Source organism: Loxodonta africana, chromosome 4 (genome assembly GCF_030014295.1).
Source record: "Loxodonta africana isolate mLoxAfr1 chromosome 4, mLoxAfr1.hap2, whole genome shotgun sequence".
In the NCBI taxonomy this organism is placed as follows: domain Eukaryota; kingdom Metazoa; phylum Chordata; class Mammalia; order Proboscidea; family Elephantidae; genus Loxodonta; species Loxodonta africana.
The window spans coordinates 128,303,174-128,329,623 of record NC_087345.1 but is presented as its reverse complement, the minus strand read 5'-3'; the positions used below and the strand labels follow the sequence as shown (position 1 = coordinate 128,329,623).

General features: G+C 35.0%; 1 protein-coding gene across 3 annotated transcripts; it reads right to left on the bottom strand.

Annotated features, from left to right (window-relative positions):
• Positions 1-1,782: 1,782 nt before the first annotated feature.
• On the bottom strand, positions 1,783-25,261 carry LOC100653901 (NKG2-A/NKG2-B type II integral membrane protein-like). 3 transcript variants are annotated; one of them, XM_064284568.1, is made up of 7 exons: positions 24,724-25,261; positions 22,794-23,022; positions 22,262-22,348; positions 21,648-21,683; positions 20,514-20,665; positions 5,960-6,057; positions 1,783-5,649 (listed from the first exon to the last, which is right to left on the bottom strand). In XM_064284568.1, the coding sequence occupies exons 2-7, from the start codon at positions 22,978-22,980 to the stop codon at positions 5,532-5,534; spliced, it is 678 nt and encodes a 225-aa protein (XP_064140638.1). In that variant the 5' UTR covers positions 22,981-23,022; positions 24,724-25,261; the 3' UTR covers positions 1,783-5,531. The 3 variants fall into 3 exon arrangements, with proteins under 3 accessions (XP_064140638.1, XP_064140640.1, XP_064140639.1); XM_064284570.1 differs by lacking the exon at positions 22,262-22,348 and having other exon boundaries at positions 24,724-25,256; XM_064284569.1 differs by lacking the exon at positions 24,724-25,261 and having other exon boundaries at positions 22,794-23,141.
• Between the last annotated feature and the right edge of the window lie 1,189 nt (positions 25,262-26,450).

Below are 26,450 nucleotides of genomic sequence, written 5' to 3'. Positions count from 1 at the left end.
CATCTTCTGGATCAGTGTAAAATCACACATCTCGCCATTTCTTCTTCCAAGTAAAATGAACAATCAGAAGCACTACTTGAAGTTCTGCCCACTGGGAGGAATTCTTCACCACTGTCCTTCAGGGAGGCCCCAGACAGGGGCTTCAGTGCTACAGCTGTCCACATTTGAGTAGTGACTACATTTTGCGCAGAACCATTTGTAAACCAGGCCTGTTTTTTCTCTTCCTCAGCCAGCTGATGATAGGAAACCTCCCATGAGTCCATATGTGCAGGCCGGGAAAAAGAAGGTAGGTAATGTAGCAGGAGTGGGGACCATGGGCATTTGGGCCATTTCATCATGAACTTACTTGTATATTTAGGACCTACTCAAGCCCTATCTCAGTTTTACCACTTTAATTTGACAATGTAGTGCAACTGTGCATGACCAACTTCATGACATTGTGGGTCAAACAACTCTCAGGTTGCATGGGAACTTGATGGTTCATGGTTCACTGTTCAGTCTCTGCTAAATCCGAATAATGACCCAAAAGCTGTTTCTCAAAAGGCAAGTAGTTATCTGTAGAGAATGCCAGGGATTTAAACACACACACATTCACACACACACATATATATATATGGAGAAAAACATATATGGAAAAAAAAAAAAACTTTTTTTTTTTTTTTGTTAATTCAAGGAATTGGCTCACCTGATTGTGGGAGGCTAGCAAATCCAAAATTAGTCAGGCAACAGGCTAGAGACTCTTGCGGACTTGCATCACAAAATTCGTAGATGAAGTGACGAGAAAAGTCAAGATTACAAAAGTTATCACAAAATATTTTTATAGAGTCTGCAGGCAGAACACTCTCTTTTTTCTCTTCAGGCCTTCAGTGTATTGACTGAAGTCCACACATGTAATGAAAGATAACCTATTTTACACAAAGCCTACTAATTCAATAAATCACATGTAACTGGATCACAACAGCAACTAGACTAGTGTTTAAACAAGCAGCTGGGCATCATAGCCTAGCCAAGCTGACATATAAAATTCATCATCCTAGCATGCAACACAATTCAGTAGAAAAAAGTTATATATTAGAAGGCAAGAAGCACTATTGTTAATGATGGGGGATGTTTCATAATGAAAGATTTTCCAAATTATTAGGGATATGATCTTTCCAAATTTTGTATATGGAACACAGGTTCAACAAAGTATTGAAAGAAGCATACAAATAAACGATCACAAATGGAGATTTATATATTTCAAACTTATCAAAGTAGCAGATATATTATTAAGACTATGGACTGATTTAAACTAGATAATTAACGAATATATACATACAGGCACACTACATGAAAGTATAGAAAAGACATATATTTCAAGTTCACATGGCACTTTCCCCAGAGAATGTTATATGCTCATGTTTCCAAGAATAAACTATAAACAATCAAGAACTGTGCTGTCAATTTGGTAGTCACTAGCCAAGTTTAGCAAATAGGCCCCTGAAATAGGCTATTCAAATTTAAATTTTAATTAAGTAAAAAGAGACAGAATTAAAAAATTAGTTCCTCAGTAACAACAGCTGCATTTAATCTCAGATGAGATCATTTTCAGCTTCACAACAAATTCTATAACTACATATTACCTAAAAGAGAAAACAATTTTAAAAAATTGAAAATCGTTCTACAGTGTTTACTACAGTAATACATCTCTAAATAAAGCATGAGTGAAAAGAATGATCACAAAGAATGTTCATAATTTCAAATGAATTTACATAAAAATATAACATTAAAATCTGTCTTTTATAACCCTGGTGGTGTAGTGGTTAAGTGCTACAGCTGCTAACCAAAGGGTTGACAGTTAGAATCTGCCAGGCGCTCCTTGGAAACTCTATGGGGCAGTTCTACTCTGTCCTATAGGGCCACTATGAGTCGGAATCAACTCGATGGCACTGTTTTGTTTTTTTTTTAAATGAAGAAAAAGGGGAAAATATGCTAATGACTAATCAAAACGCAAATGGTGGTATTATCACATATATTACAAAAAATAAAAAGGAAATAAGAAGCGCTGATGACTTAGTGGTTAATTCATACAATGGTATTGTATATTCATACAATGGAATATTATTAACCCATAAAGAGAAACGAAGATCTGATACACGCTATGACATGGATGAACCCTTGAAGACACTATCCTGAGTGCAATAAGTCAGACATGAAAGGATAAATATTGTATGATTCTATTTGCATTAAATACCCAGAACGTGCACATGCACAGAGACCAAAATTCACTAGGTGTTCCCAATGGTAGGTGGGAGGGGGAAATAGGTAGTATTGTTTAATAAGTATAGGGTTATGAAAAATTTGGAAACAGATTGTGATGACAATTGCCCAACATGGTGAATGTAATTAGGGTTACTGAATTGTACATGTAAAAATGGTTGAGATGTTTTATTACATATATTTGACCACAATAAAAATTTTAAAAAGAATCAGAAACAATAAAGTAGAAAAACAAAGCAAAATAAACAAAAATCTGTGCAGTTGCTTTACTTGGTTGTCTAGTATTTTGTTGAAGAGGCTAGAGTCTGTATTGAAAGATAAATTTTTCTATAATTTAAATTTTTTGTAAAACATTTGTGACTTGGTATCAGAATAACCCTGGCCTCATAGAAGGAGATATGAAGTGTCTTATTTTCTTCCATTTTTCAATAGTAGTGTGTAAGGATGAGTATTTATCCTTTTTAAAAGTTTCTTAGAACTCACCAGTAAGCCATTTTGGTCTGGGGTTTTATTTGTGTGAAGTTTTGTTAGTTACTAACTCAATCTCTTATTATAGTGGGTTCATATGTTCAATTTCTTCTTGTGACGGTTTCATATGGAACATTTATATTCTTCTACTGAACGAAGGGGGCTAGAAGCGAGACAGCAGAGCAGTGGCTCATACCTCTGTCAGCCAGAAAGTCATGCATCCTTTAGTGAGGAGGCCTGCTTACTCTCTCCTAAAGGTTGCCTGCTATGGCTGGGAAATAAGAAGAAAAATCTAAAGGCGTAAATCAGGACAAGAACAAACAATATCTGTGCTCTTCGCGGGTTGTCCTATTAGGGTTCAGAGTGAGGCAAGAGTGGAAAAAGTAAATGACTCATCAATTGTCACTTAAAGTGTGAACAGGAATGTTTCACACTTGGACTATTCTGAAGTCAATTTATGGAATCTTATTAAAAGACAAAGATATTTACTTGTGTCATATATAGATCGTCCTTTTTCAAGTGCTTTTGAGAAATTGTTCTCATATTCTACAGGATTTTAAGAGCTAGAGGACTTAACCACTCATGCAGTAAACCTGTTTCCTTCTCATCACAAACGATTAAAACTTGAGCCATCTTAAGAATATCTTAGATATTGAAATCACACTTTTGGACTAGATTGCTAATTCATGGTGTCACATTCCTCAGGTCATTTCTCTTATTTTGGAAAAATTTCTAAATATTATGACACTATTATGAACAACTATTTAATTAAACTTAACACCAGTTATTACATTTTCAACTTCATTGTTGGTGGCACAAAAACCAGCACCATCAAAATTATCTTCTTGATTCATCGGCTCTAGTTTTTTAACTCTTGCAATAATTTTTTAAAAATAAATTGTTGATTCTTCAGATATCCCTGATAAATAAATATCATTTAAAAGGATAAAACATTAAACAATATTGAACTTCATCACCATGCCAGCTATTGAAAAATTTAAAGTGCTAATTATATTATTAATATATTCATCCTTTAATTATAAGCAATTTTTTATATTTTAATAAGAATAATATGTTAAAAATTACAAAAACTCCTGTCTAACTATGTAGAGCAAGAAAAGTACTCTAGACTTATCAAACAGGCAAATATATGAGTAAGGCTACAAAAGGATACAAACTAGACAATAAACCCATACACACACATACACACTTATTATATACATGTACAGAATACACATATCTTTGAAATTCACTTACATTTCCCAAAAGCCATTATATGCTCATATTTCCAAGAATATAAATATAAAATATGTAAAACTGTGCTGTAGCCACAACATATGGGCTCTCAAAATATAGCTATTTTGATTTAAATTCATATTAATTAAGAATAAATAAAATTTTTAAAAATCAGTTCATCTTTCACACTAGCCACATTTTAAATTAAGATGTAAAACATTTCCTTTATTATAAATTCTCTAATGAGAGTATAACTTAAATATACTCTCAAATAGACATAAATAATAAACATTTTTAAATCTTCATATGACTTTTAATATTGCTAACTGATGTATGGTCAAAAGAATGATCACAAGGAGTGTTCATAATTTTGAGATAAACTAAACTAAAATTACAACATTGATAGCATGTTTTGTGCAAAATGGATTTACTTCAATGTGCGTATTAGAACAAGGAACTCTGAAAATCGGTTGTTTGAGCCTTCATCACAAGAAGAGATTGGGACCTTCTGAGATCTTTCCTCAGCATGCACACAACCCTGTACAACGGCACAGCCTTCTAGACACCCAGGTACATTCATGAGCTTTTCAAAGCTCTCTGAACATCTTGTTCCCTAAATCTTCCTTTTATCTTTAATCAGGCTCTTTTGGCCACAACTGGTATTGCAGCCTCAAGTAGCTGTAATGTGAAACAATTGCTGTTGATTGTTTTCAGTAAACAATTTTCCCACAGAGCTAGCTCGAACCATGTCAAATATCCACAATGAACTGTGAGTGGGGTTTTCCAGGGAGACTGAGAAAGGTCAAAGGATGACAATTTTGTGGTTATGGGACTCTTAAGAGCTCCAAACTTGGTCTTCCTCTTCAGTAGTGGCATAGCTGATAGTTTTCATGGCTACCGAGGAGCTGGGGAGAAGGGGTTTGGCATGAGGCCAAGATAAAATGCCACAGACACTATCTTTCTTACTGAAGTTCAGCATTTTTTCTTGATTAAATACTCCCTCTATTGTCTCAAGCCTTTGTTTAATTGCCAGAGTCTTGAAAAAGTTGGTATGAAAATTTCTTGCCAGTTTCTTCCCTTTCTAGAGGATATTGACAGAGATCTACCCTCCATCATTCAAGAAGTCTCAACCCCAGTAGAGTCTTCATTGTGGAAACTGTTAAGCTGATATTAAAAATTGTATCAAAATGTAAACGGCCAATAATTTACAAAAGAATAAAAAATTTGAGCACTCACAAAATCGGATATTCAGATTTCTTATAAAACTGCAATAATTTAGGTATTTTTATTTTGTTACAAAAACAAACAGATAAGTAAGCATGTTTAACAATATAAAGACTCAGGAACACAAGAAAGTTGTTATACTCCCAGTTATATTTTATTAGAGAAAAGGGTACTGATTAAAATCATCCAAGAGAAGAAGGCCATAGGGTAAAGTCCAGGAGGGTTCCAATATGGAGCTTCCAGTTAAACAAATAATGTAATTGATTATAAAACTTTTGCAATCATGGTGTTATTTCCATTTGATAAAATATAAAGATACCAGAAGGGCTCCAGGGCCAGGTGTTTTAACTCAAAGTCTCAAGCTTACAAATGTATGTTTTTGCAGATCCACAACTGGCTGATTGAAGGCTTGATGAGAATATAATAGCACAGTTGTAAGTACGATTTCGTATCTCTCTTATCCTGAAATGCACAAAAATGTATAAACCCATTATATTTTGTGTGGTAATCCATAAAACAATGGCATTTTCCATGCAACAATAGAAGACTTATAAAAATAGGTAATGACATTTCTCTAAAATATTAATAACAATCATTATGAACACTGAGTACTTCGTTCTTAATTAATATTCACATCAACATTTCATGTCATTAATTTTAAGTTTCTTTCTACATGCCTATAATTCAATTTAGTCACATTTATTAATATAACTTATCTAAATTTTTCTTTTTGTATTTTTCTTCTATATAATATGATCCAGAAAAAACTTACTTTTGGTTGGAAGGTGAGCCATTTATCCATAACCAGGGATAATTACTGCTTTCACGAGAGAGTCCAACCCATGAAGAAGATAGAAGGTCCATAAACTTCTATCATAAAAAAAAAATTCTGTTTTAATAACCATTACACTTTTAGTACTTTAAAACATGCAGGTAGTGTTTTCTTTTACTTCATTTTTATTTTCAAACAAGGTATAAGTGCTAGATTCTAAAATTAAAAATACGTTGAAGTTCTTTTTCATGCAAAAATAGCTATTTAAGTACTAATACTTAATAGTCTTATTCTCCTAGGTTTACAAAAAAAAAAGTTTAATTTCATGTAACGTAATAGTTGCCAGGGTTCAATGAACTAGCATAACAAAAAAGCCACACGTACTGCAACTGATTCGATTCCCACTCACAGGGACTCCGTAGGACAGAATAGAACTGCCCCATAGGGTTTCCAAGGCTGTAATCTCTACGGAAGCAGACTGCCACATCTTTCTCCAATGAAAAACTCTCATAGTAAGGGTTTAAGTAAGTCTCCAGATACTATTCCATTCTTCCCTCCAAAAATGTGTATTTTTCTACTATGTTTCTCAAAGTTTGGTTTTTTAAAGGAAATTAAAGGGCTGCCACTGAGGAGATAAATGACACTGAAGAAAAAAATTTTGTTTTTCTGTGCCCCACATTTTCTTTAACTAGACTAGTCCGATTCTACCAGTTTTTGTATTGTCAACCCACTGCCATCGAGTCGATTCTGACTCATAGCTACCCTATAGAACAGAGTAGAACTGCCCCATAGAGTTTCTGAGGAGCACCTGGCAGATTTGAACTGCTGACCTCTTGGTTAGCAGCCATAGCACTTAAACCACTACACCACCAGAGTTTCCTCTGTATTGGTAGAAGGTGTAATTTAGAAAGACAGTAACACGCAGACACACATACCAAATAAGAAAGAGAAATAGAATCCACTACCTAGTGAAACTGTAATTTCAAATATGAAGAGGAAATGAATACATTCTCACATGCAGGAAAACTAAAAGAATTTGTCAATAGCAAACCTACTACTCATTACAACTGACTAAGAAAGTTCTTCAAATAGAAAAGAAATGAATAAGAAAGAATGTTGAAGCATCAGAATAAAAAAAAGAACAATGGAAAGAGCAGAAATATGAGTACCTACAATAGAATATTCTTATCCTCATGAGTTTTCTGAATCATATTAATGATTTTAACAAACATTATGATGCGTTCTGCTAACCAACTCAATAATGTTTAAAAGTGGAGAAGATCCTGTTGTTCTTGAGTCGACTCATAGTGACCTTAGAAGACAGAGTAGAACTGCCCCCATAGGGTTTCAAAGGCTGTAAATCTTTACAGAAGCAGATTACCACTTCTGTCTGCCTGTAGAGTGGCTGGTAGGTTTGAACTGCTGGCTTTTCTGATAGCAGCCCACGGCTTAACCACTGTGCCACCAGGGATTTTACTGGGAGTGAAATTTCCACACTTTACTGGAAATGTAAAACATTGATACCAATAGACCTTGAAAAGTTTCATTTGCTTATCAAAACAGCCAGATCAATCACGAAGAAAACTATCAGAAGAGTAAAAACCACTATAAATAAATAATATAAAATCCTAAAAATGCTCAAATTACCCACAAGTAGGCAAGAAAGAACAAGAAAAAAAAATTACCAGAAGAAACAACCACAAAAAAAAAAAAAACTAAATAAAATGGCAAACGTTTTAAGTGCTGGTTTTGATATTATACTGTAGTGCTGCAGGATGTTGCCATTTGTAGACACTGTGCGAAGAATACACGGAATATCTCTGTATTATTTTTTATAACTGCGTGTGAGTTTACTATTGTCTCAAAATTACATTTTTTTTTTAAAAGTTAGTGATATTTGCAACAGCTAATAGCATTCATTTGAAACTGGGATGAAATAATCTTGAGACGGTTTTGCAAAAGAGTGACAATCTAAGCCAGAAGCTATGCTGTAATTTCATAAGGCTAACTGCTAAACATTTTGGAAGATTATTTATCTTCCATTAGGCCATTTTAAAGCTATATCACTAAAAACATCTCCTAAGCAAAAAATATGGAGATTTTGGTTCTTTGTTGTTGTTAGGTACCCTGGAGTCAGTTTGGCCTCGGAGCCACAGTATTTACAAGGGAACGAAACACTGCCCGGTCCTATGCCATCTTCACAATCGTTGTTATGCTTGAGCCCATTGCTGGAGTCACAATATCAATCCATCTCCTTTAGGGTCTTCTTTTTTTCCATTTGTCCTCTGCTTTAACAAGCACGATGTCATTCTCCAGCAACTGATCCCTCCTGATAACGTGTCCAAAGCCAAAGTATGCAAGATGAAGTCTCAGCATCCTTGCTTCTAAGGAGCATTCCGGCTGTACTTCTTCCAACACAGATGTGTTCATTCTTCTGGCAGTCAATATACCTTGTCGACACCTTAATTCACCCTAAATTCTTCTTCCAGCTTCTTCACTCATTGTCCAGCTTTCTCATGCATATGCAGTGATTGAAAACATCATGGCCTGTGTCAGGCACCTTAGTCCTCAAAGTGACATCTTTGCTTTTTAACACTTTAAAAAGAGGTTTTTTGCAGCAGATTTGCCTAACGTAATACGCCATTTGATATCTTGACTGCTGCTTCCGTTGGCATGGATTGTGGATCCAAGTAAAATGAAATCCTTTACAACTTCAATCTTTTCTCCATTTATCATGATGTTGGTTATTATTTATTTATTTAGGTTATTGGTCCAGTTGTGAGGATTTTTGTTTTCTTTATGTTGAGGTGTAATCTATACAGAAGGCTGTGGTCTTTGATCTTCATCAGTAAGTGCCTCAGCCCTCTTGGCTTAAGCAAGCAAGATTGTATCATCTGCATATCAAAGGTTGCTAATTAGTCTTCCTCCAATCCTGATGGTGTGTTCTACTTCGTATAGTCTGGCTTCTTGAATTATTTGCTCAGTATACAGGTTAAACATGTGCGGTGAAAGGACAGAACCCTGACCTACACCTTTCCTGATTTTAACCACGTAGCATCCCCTTCTTTTTTCAAATGTTTGCCTCTTGGTCTGACTACAGGTTCTGCATGAGCACAATTAAGTCTTCTGGAATTCCCATGCTTCACAATGTTATATACAATTTGTTATGATTCACACAGTCGAACGCCTTTGCATGGTCAATAAAACGCAGATAAACATCTTTCTGGTATTCTCTGATTCCAGCCAAGATCCATCTGACATCAGCAGTGATTTCTCTAGTTCCACAGTCTCTTAGTTATCTAGTGTTGCTATAACAGAAATACCACAGGTGGGTGGTTTTAACAAACAGAAATTTATCTTCTAACAGTTTAGCAAACTAGAATTCTGAATTCAAGACACCAGCTCTAGGAGAAGATTCTTCCCATCAGTTCTGGGGGAAGGTCCTTGTCTGTTCAGCTTGTTACATGATTCCTAGGAGATCTCCATGTGAATTGTCATCCGTCTTCCAGATCTCTTCTTTCTGGCTTGCTTGTTTAATCTCTTTTATATATCAAAAGAGACTGACTCAAGATGCACCCTCTGGTAATAATTTCTCACTAAGGTAACAAAGAAAGCCCATTCCCAAAAGGGATTATAAACACAGGCATAGAGGCTAAGATTTACAACACATATTTTATGGGGACACAATTCAATCAACAGCATTCCACCCTTTGGACCCCCAAAATTCACATCCTTGCCTCACGCAAAACACATTCACCCTGAAAGTCTTAAATCACCTCCAAATTCAAAATCTCACCTTCTGAATCATCTTAATCAAATATGGGTGAGATGTTAGGCATAGTCCATCTTGGGGTGAAATTCCTCTTCCTCTGTGAATGTGTGAAGTCTAGATTACAAATTATCTTCTTCCAAAATACAATGGTAGAACAAGCACAAGGTTGATATTTTCATGACAGATGGGAGAAATTGGAAGGAAAGAAGGGATAACCGACAGCAAGCAAGTCCAAAATCCAGCAGAACAATTTACACTAGCTCTCAAGGCTTGAAAATAATCATCTGTTTTCCAGGACCACCAGGGCTAGGACACTGCCCTCCATACTCCAGGTATTAGCTACCCTTTGTAGATTCTGGCTGGTGACCCCTCAGCCCTAGGCTTCAACTCCACCATCCAGTCTCACAGGGATGGCAACTCTACACCTTTGCCTTTTTATGGTCCCATTCTCCTTGTCCATCTGAGGCATAACCCACCCCCTACACCGGGAAGGCCCAATTTTTCTGACCCTTGTGCATGAAAGCCCCACAGCCACAGTGGTCCCACCCTTCTGGTAAGTCTTAACAGGAGCTCCACACTCTGTGCTACATCCAACAGTTCTGCTGATGTCTGAGCTGCTCTAGGGATGGTCTTCTTCTTTTCTTGCAGGGCAACAAATATAGCTCCTTTGGCCCATTTCTTGCTGTAAAATTCCAAGAGACAAGACAGCTTGCTTTCCTTTTGTTCATTCTCTGTCCTTTTCAGTGATGGCTTTTATTCTGTGGTAGTTAGGCCCAACTGTCACAGTCTTAATCTCTTTAACAAGAGATTGAGTGGCCACATCCTTGGTGAACATCTTAGGACAAGGGTCCTTAGTTTGTACAACAGAATTTTCAAATCTTTAAGTTCTGTTTTCATCTTGCACAGTTCATTTTTAAGTCCATCTCTTTCCTCTCACATTTTACTCTAAGTGGCAAGGAAAAACCAACCAACCCCATTCAAATCTTGTTTGGAATTCTCCTCAGTTAGATATCCAAGTTCATCCCTTACAAGCTCTGCCTACCACCAAACATTTGAACATAATTCAGACAAGTTCTCTGTCACTGCATAAACAGCATAACCCTTCCTCTATTGTCTAATCACGTGTTCATCATTTTCTTTAAAGCCTCACCAGAAGCAAGTTTAACATCCACATTTATAACAATATTCTGTTGCTTGTGTCATGTGTATTGTCTAAGGTGATAGAGACTTTCTACATAGTTCTGCTCACTTCCTCCTGAGCCCTCTCTAGACTTGCCTTTGACATCTATAATTCTACAGATAATTCCTTAAGGCAATCTAGACACCTTAAAAACTTTTCAGTCTCTACCCATTACTCAATTCTTAAACCACTTCCACATTTTAAGTATTTGTGAGAGCATTATCCTCATTTCTCTATACCAAATTGTCTTAGTTATCTAATGCTGCTATAAAAAGAAATACCACAAGTGGGAGGCTTTACCCAATAGAAATTTATTTTCTAACATTTTAGGAATCTAGATGTCCAAATTCAGGGTGCCAGCTCTAGTGGAAGGCTTTCTGTCTGTGTCAGCTCTGGGAAAAAGTCCTTTTCTCTTCAGCTTATTTTCTGGTTCCTTGAAGATATCTGTGTGCTTTGGCATCAATTTTCCCCATTTCTGCTTCTCTGACTTGCTCGTTTGATCTCTTTGGTATCTCAAAAGAGATTGACTAAAGACACTGCTGCCATATTAACATAACAAAGAAAACTCATTCTTCAATGGGATTATAATCACAGGCATAGAGGCTAGAATTTACAACACATATTTTGGAGGGACATAATTCAATCCATAACATCGGTCTTCTTCTGAACCTGCCTGGAATTTCTGGCAGTTCCCTATTGATGTTCTACTGCAACCCTTTGTTAATTATCTTCAGCAAAATTTTTCTTGCATGTGATGCTGAAGTTATTGTTCAGTAATTTCCACATTCTGTTGCATCACCTTTTCAGAATGGACACAAATCTGGATCTCTTCCAGTCAACTGACCAAGCAGCTGTCTTCCAAATTTCTTGGCATAGGCAACTGAAAGCTTCCAGCATTGCATCCATTTGTTGAAACATTTCAATTGGTATCCTTTCAATTCCTGGAGGTTTGTTTTTTGCCAAGGCCTTCAGTGCAGCTTGGACTTCTTCCTTCAATTCCATTGGCTCTTAATCATATGCTACCTCCTGAAATGGTTGAAATCAACCAAATCTTTTTGGTATACTGACTCTGTGTACCCCTTCCATCTTCTTTTGATGCTTCCTGAGTCAGTCAATATTTTGTCCACAAAATCCCTCAATACTGCAACTTGAGGCTTGAAGTTTTTTTGTTTTTTTTTCAGATTGAGAAATGCTGAGTGTGTTCTTCCCTTTTGGTTTTCTATCTCCAGGTCTTTTCACATTTCATTATAACACGTTGTCTTCTTGAGTTACCCTTTAAAATCTTCTCTTCACCCCTTTGACTTCATGATTTTCCCATTCGCTTTAGTGTAACTTTAGGAAACTTATATTCACATAAAGGTTTCTTTCAGCATAAATTTTTCAACTTTCCCCCTTTTAATTGTTTGCATGTAAGATTTTAAACTAGAGAGGTTAAAATGAAAAACCCAGAGTATCAATTTGAATATGTCTTCGACAAGTTTATAAATAGCACTTCTTGATTTCTGGTTAAAGATACTAAAGCAATTGAAAAGACCATATTTTTGGTCAAGAACACCATAGTCATCAAAGTGACATCTTTGCATTTTAAAATTTAAAAGAGGTCTTTTGCAACAAATCTGTACAATGCAATATGTTGTTTGATTTCTTGACAGCTACTTCCATGGGCATTTGTAGTTTATTCAAGTAGAACAAAATCATTGAAAACATTGATTTCTTTGCCATTTATCATAAAGTTGCTTTTTTTTTTTTCAGTGTTGAGGATTTTCAATTACTTCACATTCAAGTGTAATCAATACTGAAGGCTGTTAGTCTTTGACATTCTTCAGTAAGTGTTTCAAGTCCCCTTCACTTTAGGCAAGCAAGGTTGTTAATGAGTCATTCTCCAATCCTGATGCTGAATTTCTTTTTTCATATGGTGCAGCTTCTCAGATAATTTGTTCAGCATAAAGATTCAGTACGTAAGGTGAAAGGATACTACAACTCTGCCACACTCCTTTTCCAACTTTGAACCACAGAGTATTCCCTTGTTCTCTTTGAATATTGCCTCCTGATCCAGTTCAGGTCCTGCATGAGCAAAATTAATTGTTTTGCAATTCCTGTTCTTCATAATGTTAACCATAATTTATTATAATCCACTCTGCTGATTGTCTCTAAATAGTCAATAAAACCCAGGTAAACATCCTTCTAGTATTCCCTGCTTTTGGCAACAATCCATCTGACATCAACAATGATATCCCTCATTCAATTCTGAATCCAGCTTAAACTTCCAGCACTTCTCTGTCAATATACAGCTGAAATTGGTTTTGAATTATCTTCAACACAAATTCTGATAATACTTGCATTCTTTTTGATGATTTTTCTTTGGAGTGGTTATGAATATAGATCTGATAGCTAATTCTTTTTTTTTTTTTTTTTTTACTTGAAAGTCTATGCCATACAAACACTAATCCAAAAAACAAAAAGTTTCAGTGGCTATATTACTATGTGTCATGGATTGAATTGTGTCCCCAAAAAATATGTTCATCCATTTGGCTAGGTCAGGATTCCCACTATGGTGTGATTGTCTACCGTTTTGTCATCTGATGTGGTTTTCCTATGTGGAAACCATATCTCTATGATATTGATAAGATGGAAGTAGTGGCAATCATGTTAATGGGTTAGGCCTCAAACTACAAGATGGATTGTCTTGATCCACTCTTTTTTTTAAGATATAAAAGAGAGAAGGGACCAGGGATACAGGGGTACCTCGTACCTACAAGAAACAAGAGCCAGGAGAATAGCCCATCCTTTGGCCCAAGTTCCCTGCACTAAGAGGCTCCTCAACCAGGATAAGATTGACAAGCACCTTCCTACAGAGCCAACAGAGAAAGCAAGCCTTCCCCTGGAGCAGATGCTGTGAATTTGGACTTGTAGCCTACTAGACTGGGAGAGAATAAATTTCTGTTTGTTAAAAGCCATCCACTTGTGGTATGTCTGTTATAGCAGCCCTAATATCTAATACACTATGTAAGAACGTAACAATGACCAAGGAATATTATAAGAGACAAAGAGAATCATTATGTATTGATAAAGGAGTCAATTGATCAAAAAGGACAAAATAGTTTTAAATACGCATGCACCTAACATCAAAGTTTCAAATACATAAAGCAGATCTGATAGAGTCGAAGGTGAAAAAGGCAAGTCCACAGTATTAACTGGTGACTTCAGCACTCTTCTCTCTCTACTCAATAGAACATGTAGACAGAAAACCATTAAGTAAATAGAAGAATTGAACATCACTATCAACCGTCTTATCCTGTTGGAAATTTATAGAACATGCCACACACATAATAAAGTATATTGTTTTCACATGCACATAGTGTATTCACCAACATAGACCATACATTGGGCCATAAAACAAACGTCAGCAGATTTTAAGGAATTGAAATCATACAAAATATTTTCTTTTAGTACATGCAATGTAACCAGAAATTAATAATAAAAGAGAAAATGTGAAGAATTTAACTAACCCAAGAGGCCTCTGAGAATGTCACAAAGAAATTAGGAAAAAGAAAAAAAAAAAGACAGAGAGAGAATAGAATGAAAGGAAAACACTTCATATCAAAATTTGTAAATTGTAGTTAAAGCAGTGCCTAGAGGTAAATTGACCACATTAAATGCTTATTTGATAAAACTGAAAAGGTCTGAAATAAATGATCTAACTTCAATAACAAGAGAAGAGAAAATTAAGCTCAAATAAAGAAGGAAAAATACCCAAACCTAATAGTGTAAATTAATGAAATGAAAACTGCAAAACAGAATAAGTAAATGAAACCAAATCATTTTTCTTGGAAAGATTAATTCAATTGATAAACCTCCAACCAGAAAGATGAATACAAAGAGAGAAGGCATAAATTGTATAAAGAAATGAACAAAGAGGACATAACTACAATCTCAAGAACATGAAGATTGCACAGGACTGGGCAACATTTTGCTGTGTTATATCCATAAGGTCACCATTAGCTGGAGGCCACTTGATGGTAACTAACAATAACAACAACAACAATTGCAGATATTATTGACATAAAAATGAATAGTAAAATGTTATGAATAACTATGTTAATAAATTTTGCAATCTTGGTAAAAAGAAATTGTTGAAAGCACTAAAGAGCACTCAAAACATAAATTAATTAATAAAAGATATCTAGAAATTCCATGTGCTAACAAGGATTAGATTAAATTAAACTCTCAAACAATTTCAGGAGCGGAAAATGGTGCAAACATGTTGAAAATATTCTCTCATGTTTTTATTTTAAACTTAAACATACACTTCACCTATAACCCAGCAATTTCACTTGAATTCCACAAAACTGAATATGTACATACACACAGCTTTTTGCACAAGAGTTTTCATATTAGTTTTTTTTTTTTTTTCCACAATAGAAAAATTCCGGAGACAATTCAAATATCCATAAGCAGATTAATCTATGAACAAGTTGTAGAATACATACTCACTTGTGATATGAAGCATTAATAGAAGAAAAACTAGCTTGTTGTTGTTGTTAGGTGCCGTCAAGTCGGTTCCAACTCATAGCAACCCTAAGCACAACAGAATGAAACACTGCCCAGTCCTGAGCCATCCTTACAATCGTTGTTACACTTGAGCTCATTGTTGCAGCCATTGTGTCTATCCACCTCATTGAGGGTCTTCCACTTTTCCACTGACCTTGTACTCTGCCAAGCATGATGTCCTTCTCCAGGGACTGATCCCTCCTGACAACATGTCCAAAGTATGTAAGACGCAGTCTCGCCATCCTTGCTTCTAAGGAGCATTCTGGTTGTACTTCTTCTAAGACAGATTTGTTTGTTCTTCTGGCAGGCCATAGTATATTCAATATTCTTCGCCAACATCACAATTCAAAGGTGTCAACCCTTCTTCGGTCTTCCTTATTCATTGTCCAGCTTTCACATGCTTATGATGCAATTGAAAATACCATGGCTTGTGTCAGGCGCACCTTAGTCTTCAAGGTGACATCTTTGCTCTTCAACACTTTAAAGAGGTCCTTTGAAGCAGATTGGCCCAATGCAATGAGTCTTTTGATTTCTTGACTGCTGCTTCCATGGCTGGTGATTGTGGATCCAAGTAAAATGAAATCCTTGACAACTTCAATCTTTTCTCCGTTTAACATGATGTTGCTCTTTGGTCCAGTTGTGAGGATTTTTGTTTTCTTTATGTTGAGGTGCAATCCATACTGAAGGCTGTGGTCTTTGATCTTCATTAGTAAGTGCTTCAAGTCCTCTTCACTTTCAGCAAGCATGGTTGCTATGATGTTGGAAATCAGAAGCCTGAAAGTGAGTACTAATGGGACGAAGGAAATATTGTCTTGATTGGAGTTATGTGTTCATACATAGATGCGTACATTTGTCAAAATCATTGAACTGTATATGCAAAATCTGGGCAGTTGAATGCAAGTGAAGTATGACTCACTTATAAAATAACACACAAAGAACAGATGAAATCATCACCTTGACATACACATCAGATGTTAACTAACAATTGAATGGATAAAAAAATTGTGATATATCCATAAAATTACTACTCATTAATAAAAACAATAAACTATTGAAACATTACAGCATGGATCAATCTCAAAATAAACGTTAAACAAAGAAATAAGAAAAAATGTATAATCCATAAATAAAAAATCTCTAGAAAATGCCAACTAAAAAATAGATTAGTGGTTGTCTATAATTGGTGATTGGTGACGGATGGGAGAAGGGACTACAAAGACACATAACGAAACTTTTGAGGGTAACAGTTGTACTCATTCTCCAAAAGTGACGGTTTCACAGGTATATACATATATCAAAATTTAAGGCATTACATGATTTAAATATGTGCAGTTTATTTTATATTTTATGTCAAGTATACCTTGAGACTCATAGCGACCCTATAGGGGTTTGGTTTTTTTTTTTGTTTTTTTTTTTTTGGTTTATACCTTGGGAAATGGTTTTAAAAGGGAGAAAAAGTAAACTTCCTTATTCTGATAGAGTTATCTTCAAAAACACCCCAACAACATATATACTCTATGATGACATGATTAAAGCTCTTATTCTGACATAGGTGAATAAGACTATGATGTCCAATATCACCTCTTTTCCTCTCTTTTGAAGTGGGCAGTCTTTCAAGTATAATAAACAAAAAACGGTAAGCTAGATATAAATCATAACAGAAGGAATAAAACTGACACGTGTCATACATGATTAAATTTTGTGTGTAGAAAGTCAAAAGGAATTTAAAGGTGAATTTTTAGAATTAATAAGTGTGCTCAGAAAGTGTGTTGGATACACATCATTTTCAGAGTGATAAATTAGAAATAGCAGAAAATTAAACATAAAACGTAACTGGAGCCAAATCAAACAAAAAAGCTTTCAAGACTTGTACACAAAACCATAAGAGTATTAAAAGAAAACAAATGGAGGATAAAACCAGGTTAAGATATTACATTATTAAGATGTCAATTTTCAACAATTAATCTATCGATTCAACATAACAAAAAAAGACACAGCATGTGTTTTGAGAATATTTATATAGAAAATTAAAGGGCTAAGGGTAGAAGAAGGGGATAAATCTTGAAGGAGAACACTACTGTACTGAGTATAAAGAATTAATAGAACACTTTAGTAATTTTACCCATGTGACACTCATGCAAGAAGAAAAGATAGAAAAGTGAAACCTGGAAGTGACCAGGAACATATCCACACACACACAAATGTACATCAATATCCCTGATTTAGGACAAAGGTGGCACAGAGAGGAATGGATAAGTGATCATTTTTACTATAAATTACGCTAACTCAAATAGATACTGTTGTAGAAAAATAAAAACTTCTATCAGCATCACAAAAATTAAATTCCAATAGATCATACATCTGGACCAGTATATCATAACTGGGCCAATAAGTAACCTCATGATAAACAGATCAAAGATTGAGTTGGATCCACAGTCAATGCACACGGAAGCAGCAGTCAGGAAATCAAAGGGCTCGTTGCACTGGACAAATCTCATGCAAAAGACCTTTTAAAGAGTGTTAAAAAGCAAACATGTCACTTTAAGGACTAAGGTGCCCTTGATCCAAGCCATGGTGTCTTCAGTTGCCTCATATGCATGTGAATTCTGACAATGAATAAGGAAGAGCAAAGTAGAATTGATGCCTTTGAATATGGTGTTGGAGAGGAATATTGGATACACCACAGATGTCAGAAGAACAAACAAATCTGTCTTGGAAGAAGTACAGCCAGAATGCTCATTAGAAGCAAGGATGGCAAGAATTTGTTTCACATGCTTTGGACATGTCATCAGGAGGGACCAGTGCCTGGAGAAGGATATCATGCTTGGTAAGCAAAGGGGTCAGAGAAAAAGAGGAACACCCTCGCTGAGGTGGATTCACACAATGCCTACAACAATGGACTCAAGCATAACAAATATTGTGAGGACGGCACAGGACCTGTCAATATTTCGTTCTGTTGTACATAGGGTCTCTATGAGTTGAATCAACTCGACAGCACCTAACAATACATCTAAATATAGTAAATAAGCATTTTCAGTAAAAAATTTAAAAAAAAAAGATAAAATGTAAAACCTTCAAATTAATTTAGTAGATTATATATTGAAGTTTGGTCTATTACTAAAAGAGCTGCAACATATGCACTAACACTATAAATGAGAAATCGGACTATATTAATACTAATAAATCTATTCATTAAGAGACTCCAACATGGAAGTAAATATGTAAGCCATGGAGAAAAATAAAACTATTATAAAGTTATAAAATCAAAAAAGAAATCATAACCAATATACATCAAGAAGATATTGGCAGAACGCAACAGACAATCACAGAGGAAATATGGACAAAAGACATGAACAAGCGTTTCATAAAAGAATACTCTAGTGGCTAACAGCACATTAAATGTGTTCAGTCAAGCAATAACATGGAAAATGTCTATTAATATCATAACAATCAAAACTTCTACTATTAAAATTTCTCATAGTAGTAAGTTTTGATGAGGACGTGGATCAAGGGACAGGTCAAACACTGTTAGATAATATGTGTATGTCTATGATCTAGCAAACTTTTGGGATAACTTAAAAATCCTGACATGTACATATACCTGTAACCCTGCATGACCCTACAATTTTATTCCTGTGCATCCAGATAATATGTGGTAAAGGACATCCAGAAAGATATTTAGAGAATAATTACTCATAATAGGTAAATAGTAGCTAAATGTTTTCTTAATAGCTAAATTTCTATCCACCATAGAATGGATTTTAAAATGTTTATTCATGTGACAATGGAGTTCCTGGTGGTACAAATGGCTAAGCACTCAGTCACTAACAGAAAGGTTGGAGGTTCAATTCCATCCAGAGGCACCTCGAAAGATAGGTCTGCCAACCTGTTTCTAAAAGTTCTACCTGCGGAAAACTCTTTGAAGTGTCGTTCTACACTGAAACACATGGGTCTCCATGAGTCAGAATCAAATCCATGGCAGCTGCTTATGTTTTTCGTGTTTTGTTTGGTGGGTTTACTTACATAACAAAGCAGTGAAATTAACAAACTGCAACGATAGGGATCAATTGCACAAATATATGTGAGTGAAAGGAGATAGACTCAAAAATGTACATTATATGATTCCATCTCTATAAAGTTTAAAAACTCAGCATAGTGCTTTGAGAAGAAGGAGAACTGGTAAGAGCAGACACAGGGGTACAGCTAATGGGGAAGGTACTAGCATTTTCTATTTCTTGACATGATTTGGAATTACATAGGTATATTAATTTGTGATTAATCTTTACAATGTTGATACATTTACATTTTTTATGTTTAAAAGAAACAAGTTTACTTTCAGAAAAAATGTATAGAAGCATTATTTTTTATAAATTAGCAAGAACAGGAAATAAACCTTTTTTTGGTATTTTTTACACTAATGGCATCAAATATAAATAAAGCATTGTCAATTCATACAATGGAGTACTGCGTAGCCTTGAAAATAAAGCACAATTTTGGACAAATCGGTCTTAGAAGAAACACAATCAGAATGCTCTTTAGAAGCAAGAATGATGAGACTTTGTCTTGTTTATTTCAGACATGTCATCAGAAAAGACCAATTACTAGAAAAGGACATCGTGTTTGCTAAAGAAGAGGGCTAATGAAAATTAGAGACATGTTCATAAGATGAATGGACAACAGTGGATTCAGACATACCAATGAACATTAAGATGGCACAGGACCAGACAATGTTTTGTTTCGTTGTAAGTAAGGTCTCCGTGGATCAGAGTCAAATCTAAGACAACTAACAACAACATGGACAAAAATATGGATAAATCCTAAAAACGCAATGTCAACTGAAATATGTAAGACACTAAACACTTCATAGAGTAAAATTCTATTTACATAAGTTTGCAAAGTAGGCAAATCTGTATTCTTTAAGATGCATAGGGTACATAAGGCATGTCAGTAACGTTTCTTGATACTTTTCATTGACTCAAATACATTTTGTATACATTTCTTTTTGTATGTTATACCTTTTAATAAAATATTTCAAATATTTGAAATCTTACCATTTCTTCTTCATCATCTATATTAGTCAGATTAGATTTCTTAGAAGCGCAGGCCATCTGACTCTCAGTCCAGGTTTTTTTATCACTACTAACATAATAGCAATTGTTGGAATAGGATAACCAGTCCTCTGGACAATGGCCACAATAAGATGCTGAAAAAGAATATGAATTACTCTCCAGAAACAATTTGAGTTAAAAAATATAAATTAGTTGCCATATTTGCATAGGCATAAGAACATACCTACATAACCTATATATAGCAATCTCACACACTTACATATACATATGAAAAAACACATGCACACACCCAGGAAGGGTCAGCCTCCCAACCTCTAATTTATGTACCTTTAGCAACGGGGTTGTTGTGAAAAAGCAAATAAAATATCTATTCTATACATGTCCTGAAAATCACTGAACAACACCACTTTTTTAGGATACTAAAATTATTTCTTTCTTATCATATTATGCTGTTGTGGTTGTTGTCATTTGCTGTCGAGTTGATGGTCAACTCATAACAAGCCCATGAGATACAGTAGAATTTTACCATAGGATTTTCTAGGCCAAGCCCTGGTGGCACAGAGGTTAAGAGCTCAGCTGTTAACCAAAAGGTCTGCACTTCAAATCCACCAGCCACTCCCTGGAAACTCTGTGGGGCAATTCTATTCTGTCCTATAGGGTCACTATGAGTCAGAATCCAATCCTTCGCAATGGGTTTTTTTTGGTTTGGTTTAATCTTTATAGGAGCAGGAGGAAATCTGAGGCAATTGTTAAAAGAAGGGTGTAGTCATTGTAAAAGACTATTTCTTCTAATTTTTTAACAAGAGGATTTCCTCATATGATCTTTATGTATGAAAATTTATTGCTATATTTTGAAAGTTTAAGAATCGGTAATTATTTCTTCATAAACTAAAATAGAGACAAAATATAATCTCAAAATATTAGCCCTGGTGGTGCTGTGCTTAAGAAAACCTCGGTTGCTAACAAAAAGTCAGCAGTTCAAATTCACCAGCCGCTCCTTGGAAACACTAAGGGGACAGTTCTACTCTGTTTAATAGGGCCCCTATGAGTCAGAATTGACTCCACGACAAAGAGTTTGGTTTTGTTTAAAACAGAACTTTTAAAATTATTGCATACCATTCGGGGTTCTGTTCTCCTCTGGATTTCCAATAGCTAGAAAGATTGTAGTAATTATTATAGAGATTAATATTTCTGTAATAAGCCATAAAAATTTTAGTTTTCTAGTTTGAAATTTGGATATAATTTAAAATCATAATAATGTATATTAAAACTATTTTACCAACAAAAATTAATAAAGCAATGAAGATTTTTGTAAAAATATTTAAAGAGCCTAATAAAGAAATTTTACCCTCTTACAATATTTGACTTAACTACCTTAAAATACGCATTTTTATTTCTCAGTAAGTATTTTCAGTCTTTCAATGTAAGTCTTTGAGATGTGACCAAAGCATACACGAATGCATATACACACACATACAATACACACATTTAGAATTAAAAGCATACACTCTCTACAATCATTCTGTTATTCATGCTTTTGAAAAGAATAACTTTTGCACATTTAGTCCACATTGATGAAGCATTATTTACTAAGACTAAAAAACTTGACAAACATATCACACAAATGAATGTAGCAAAATGAGAATTTTATTCCACAATATTATGAAATATACAGAGGCACTTTCAAACCTGTAAAGGGAATATTCCCCTATAATCTTTCAAAAACTTACAAGAAGAAATAACTTTAAATTTCATGGTTATTACACCGGCCATCAAGACAATGGAGGTGATTCCCAGGATCCCAGCAATGAACTTCCCTGGGGGTGATGGGAGATATTCAGAGAGAGAAACGGAAACACTGAAAAAGGACAGATGGTGCCAATGTTTGGAAAGTTTACAGACAAGAGAACCCAGATGCACAGGGAATCATATAAATAAATACTGAACATCAAAATCACATTCTCCATTGTAATTTTTCTCTCAGAATATATCATTGCATTTTCAGTAAAATAATACCCCAGGAGTTGTTCATCAAAGGTTACAAATTTCAACAATGTCTGAATGGGATTAATCTGCAGATTGCACAGTAGAATACGATTATCTGTACTTCAGGTCTGACACTCAAAAATGAAAAATAGTGAGCCCACTCCCTTCATCTGACTAACCTTGCTCCATGTCTTCATCTTCACCCTTTCCCCACATCTCTGCCCTAGAACTACACATCCTAGTGCAGTTATATTGAGAACGGATTAAATGATTTACCTTTGCAGCGGAAATTCTTGTCATTCTTCTGAAGATCCTGGGAAGGACCATGAAGGTTTAATTCCACATAAGTTATTTCCTGCTCAGTGACTGAAATGGAGCTATCAGCGTCCTTGGGTTTGATTTGCTGCCTTTTTGGGTTCTTGGCCAGATTCACTTCTGAGTAGGTTACTGTTTGATTATTCATCTCTGCAGCTGAGGCGTGTCAAGGTCTGTGCTCTATGAGAAACTGTGTTCAAGAAGGAAATACGTGCTGTGTATATGACAAGATCAAACTAGGTGGGGAGGGAGGGCAAGTATCAGTGCTCACTTTGCAGCTGAGAATCTCTACTTCTGGTTCTATTTTACTTAGGGCCTTCCACAAATACCTCATGATGGAATAAGTAATTTTTTTAAGATATTCTTCATTCAATAAATATATTTGACTGGAGTATAAAAAGTAATAAATTATTAAGAATAAAAAAAAAGAAGTTCATAAATAAGAACATCCTTACTTTTAAAAGTCATAATCCACAGAAATATTTTAAACCATTGTAATACCTGGGTTAAAAATTGAAATGCTGTATTTGTAAAAAAAAAAAAAAAAAAAAGATGCAACACTTTAAGACAATTTCCTAATACAATAATGGTTAAAGACTGAGTGTTCCAAAGAAGAACGAAATGGAAAATTAGCACATATAATAATTTATTGCACTAAATTACCTTGATTTAGTGACTTATGTTTATTTGTTAGAAGGAGATAAAGTGCTATTACGTGATCTTTTTCTTATTAATGAATGGGTGGGGAGTGCTGAGAAATCATTACATATTTATCGAAATACCTGTCAGAATAACTACACGACACAATGAACTTATCAACAACCTAAAGAATATTGGAAACACCATATTAGACATTAAAAAATATATATTCCTTATACAAAAATTATTGGCAATTGATTCAATTGCTAAAACACGAGACCACAAATCGATAAATAAAAGTGCATACTTTTATGCGGGAACACTGGGTTCAAAGTTCCAGAAAGATCATATGGTTGTTACAGTCCCTGTGGGTTCCTTCACTTGTGTAGTTGGTGTAATTCAGTAATGTCATTTAATAATTTTCTCATTGGACTCTGGAGTCAGCAGAATCAAGGACTTAATTCTGCTTTTGAAACATATAACATGTGACCGTGATGTTCTAATCTAAAATAGGAATAATAATAATACATAAAATGTAATGCATATAAGCGTATAACTCTCAACCTGGCAGTTGTCAGCTCTGAATAGAGAATAAGTGTTTGGATTATTATTTTAGCTGCAGTTTCTTGTTATTGCTTCTGACTCATATCAGGTAGAAATTGCAAAATAACTCAATAGACAGCAATCTCTTATATCAGTTGGGTTTTTTCCCAGTGTTTTGTTCAATTAATTTAAGCCTTTTAATAGTTATTATTAACTTTACCATTTTATGTTTTTTACCTCATCCTCCTTTTTAAAAAAAGTAAAACCATGTGTATATTATCTAACTAAGTGAATGAGGAATTATGTTTGGCATTGCATCATTCAATTAGTTTTTTGTTTTTTAGAATCTAGCGATAAACACTCGCTAAACACAAAATAATACATTATTTATACACAAAGGCACTCATTGAACCAATTATTTGTTCATTGTCATGATCTTTAGGGGATTTCACTTTAAGTTGACTGACAAACTCAAATATGTCTGTGAGTGTGTGTTCACTTGACTGATTCTCCACATGGAATAATTTGAATAAATAAATTCTCCAACATATTTCATATTTGGGGTTTACTTTTTTAGCCTGACTCCGATGTTCTACAGAGAGTCTACTGTGTATTAATACTACCTCAGTGCATCGTGCACAGCATGTATAGAAACCTCCCCATTAAATGAGATGGGCTAGAAGACAGAGAGGAGAGCAGTGCTACATACCTTCTCTCAGCTGGAAAGTTTTGCATCCATTGGCGGGAAGGCCTCTTCAGTGTCCTACAGTGGCCAATATGGCTGGATATTAGAAAGTGAAATCTAAAGACATAAATCCTGTAAAAGCAGAAAGAATATCTCTGCTCTTACAGACTCTCCTGTGGGTCTCAGAGTGAAGCAAGAGATGAAAAGGTAGATGGCTTATCAATGTGTTATTTAATGTTTGAGCAGGAAATTCTCACACTTGGCTATTTTGAAGTCAGTTTATCTCATCACCCACCACCAGAACATAGGAGATGTTGAGCTTCTATTGAAAGGACAGAGTAGATCTTTAAATACGCCATATAGATTGTCCCTTTTAAAGTGCTTTTGATAGACTGTTCTCATCTTCTATAGGATTTTGCATTTAGAGGATTTGACCACACATACAGTTAGCGTGTTTCCATAGAACCACAAACTATTAAAACTGAGGCCGTGTTAACACTATCTTAGATGTCTAAGTCCTATTTTTAGAATAAATTGCAAAACTGTGGCATTACCTTCTTCTTTTCTACATATTACATCCAGAGGCATCTCAGAACAGGCTTGGCAATCTCCTTCTGAATGGTTGCAGCCTTGACACCCTATGGAGCAGTTCTACTCTGAACAGACGGGCTCACCATGAGTCAGAATCGACTTTGCGCAACTAACAACAACTATATTTTCATAAAGTAAACTAATAATTTTATATGCTTATATGCATGTATGCATTTAAAAGTATTAGAAATAAATTTTTGTATTTCTTACGCTTTATTTTTCAAAACTAATATTCTCTCTCCTCTCTTTGTATTACACATATTACATTATTAAAAAGATGAAATTATTCCCCAACATTACCAAGTCATATAAAGTTCACTGCTCTCCTCTTTTTAAAATGAAGTTGTTATGTTTATTATTCATCAGACATTCACTTTTGGTGTCTTTGGTTAAAGAATGTTTTCTATCTTGTCCTTTGATATACTTACTGGTTTTGGTTTATTCTTTTGTCATTTACATTTAAAAAAATTATACTCAGAAACTAAGATTTCATGATAAAAATTACTCAAAATTATGGAAGTAGTTAGAATTTACTTTGATGTATGTGACTAATTTCAATAATGGCAGAGTCTAGTCTCCAAAGAGGAGTCCTGGGTGTCACAAACAGGTAAGCCCCCAGCTACTAGACGACAGGTTGGCAGATCAAACCCACCTGGAGTTGCCTAGGAAGACAGGCCAGGCAAGCTGTTTCTGAAAGTTTGCAGCACTGAAAACCCTACAGAGCACACATCATGTCACCTTGAGTTGGAATCAACTCAATGGCAACTAATAATAATGTGTCCAATGAGAGATGGCTAAATTAGAATTCAATTCCAAGTAAAAATGTCTTTCTAAAATAATCATAAAAAATAGTCATTTTCAGGATTTTTTTTTTTTTTAAAGGTAATTATGGAGCTGAGGTAAAGATGGCAGAGAAGTCAGATGCTTCCTGTGGTCCCTCTTACAACAAAGACCTGGAAAAAAAAGTGAATCGATTATATATGACAATATAGGAACCCTGAACATCAAAGACAAAGTTTAGGAGTTGGACTGAACAGCAAGGGGAGGGAGAGACTGTTCAGAAGCAGTGAGAATGTGCCAGACTGACCTGGCCAGCACCCTGCAGGCTTGATGAGCTCGCATGCATGGGCTGAGGCAAGCAGTAGTGGTCAGGGCACATT

What these genes read in the sequence shown, in the direction of transcription:
- LOC100653901 (XM_064284568.1), bottom strand. Translation starts at nt 22,980, where the DNA reads ATGAATAATCAAACAGTAACCTACTCAGAAGTGAATCTGGCCAAGAAC. An exon ending in CAAGAATTTCCGCTGCAAAG is followed by an intron (nt 22,349 to 22,793) that starts GTAAATCATTTA and finishes CATCACCCCCAG; the next exon opens with GGAAGTTCATTGCTGGGATC. An exon ending in ATTTAAAGTTATTTCTTCTT is followed by an intron (nt 21,684 to 22,261) that starts GTAAGTTTTTGA and finishes CAATCTTTCTAG; the next exon opens with CTATTGGAAATCCAGAGGAG.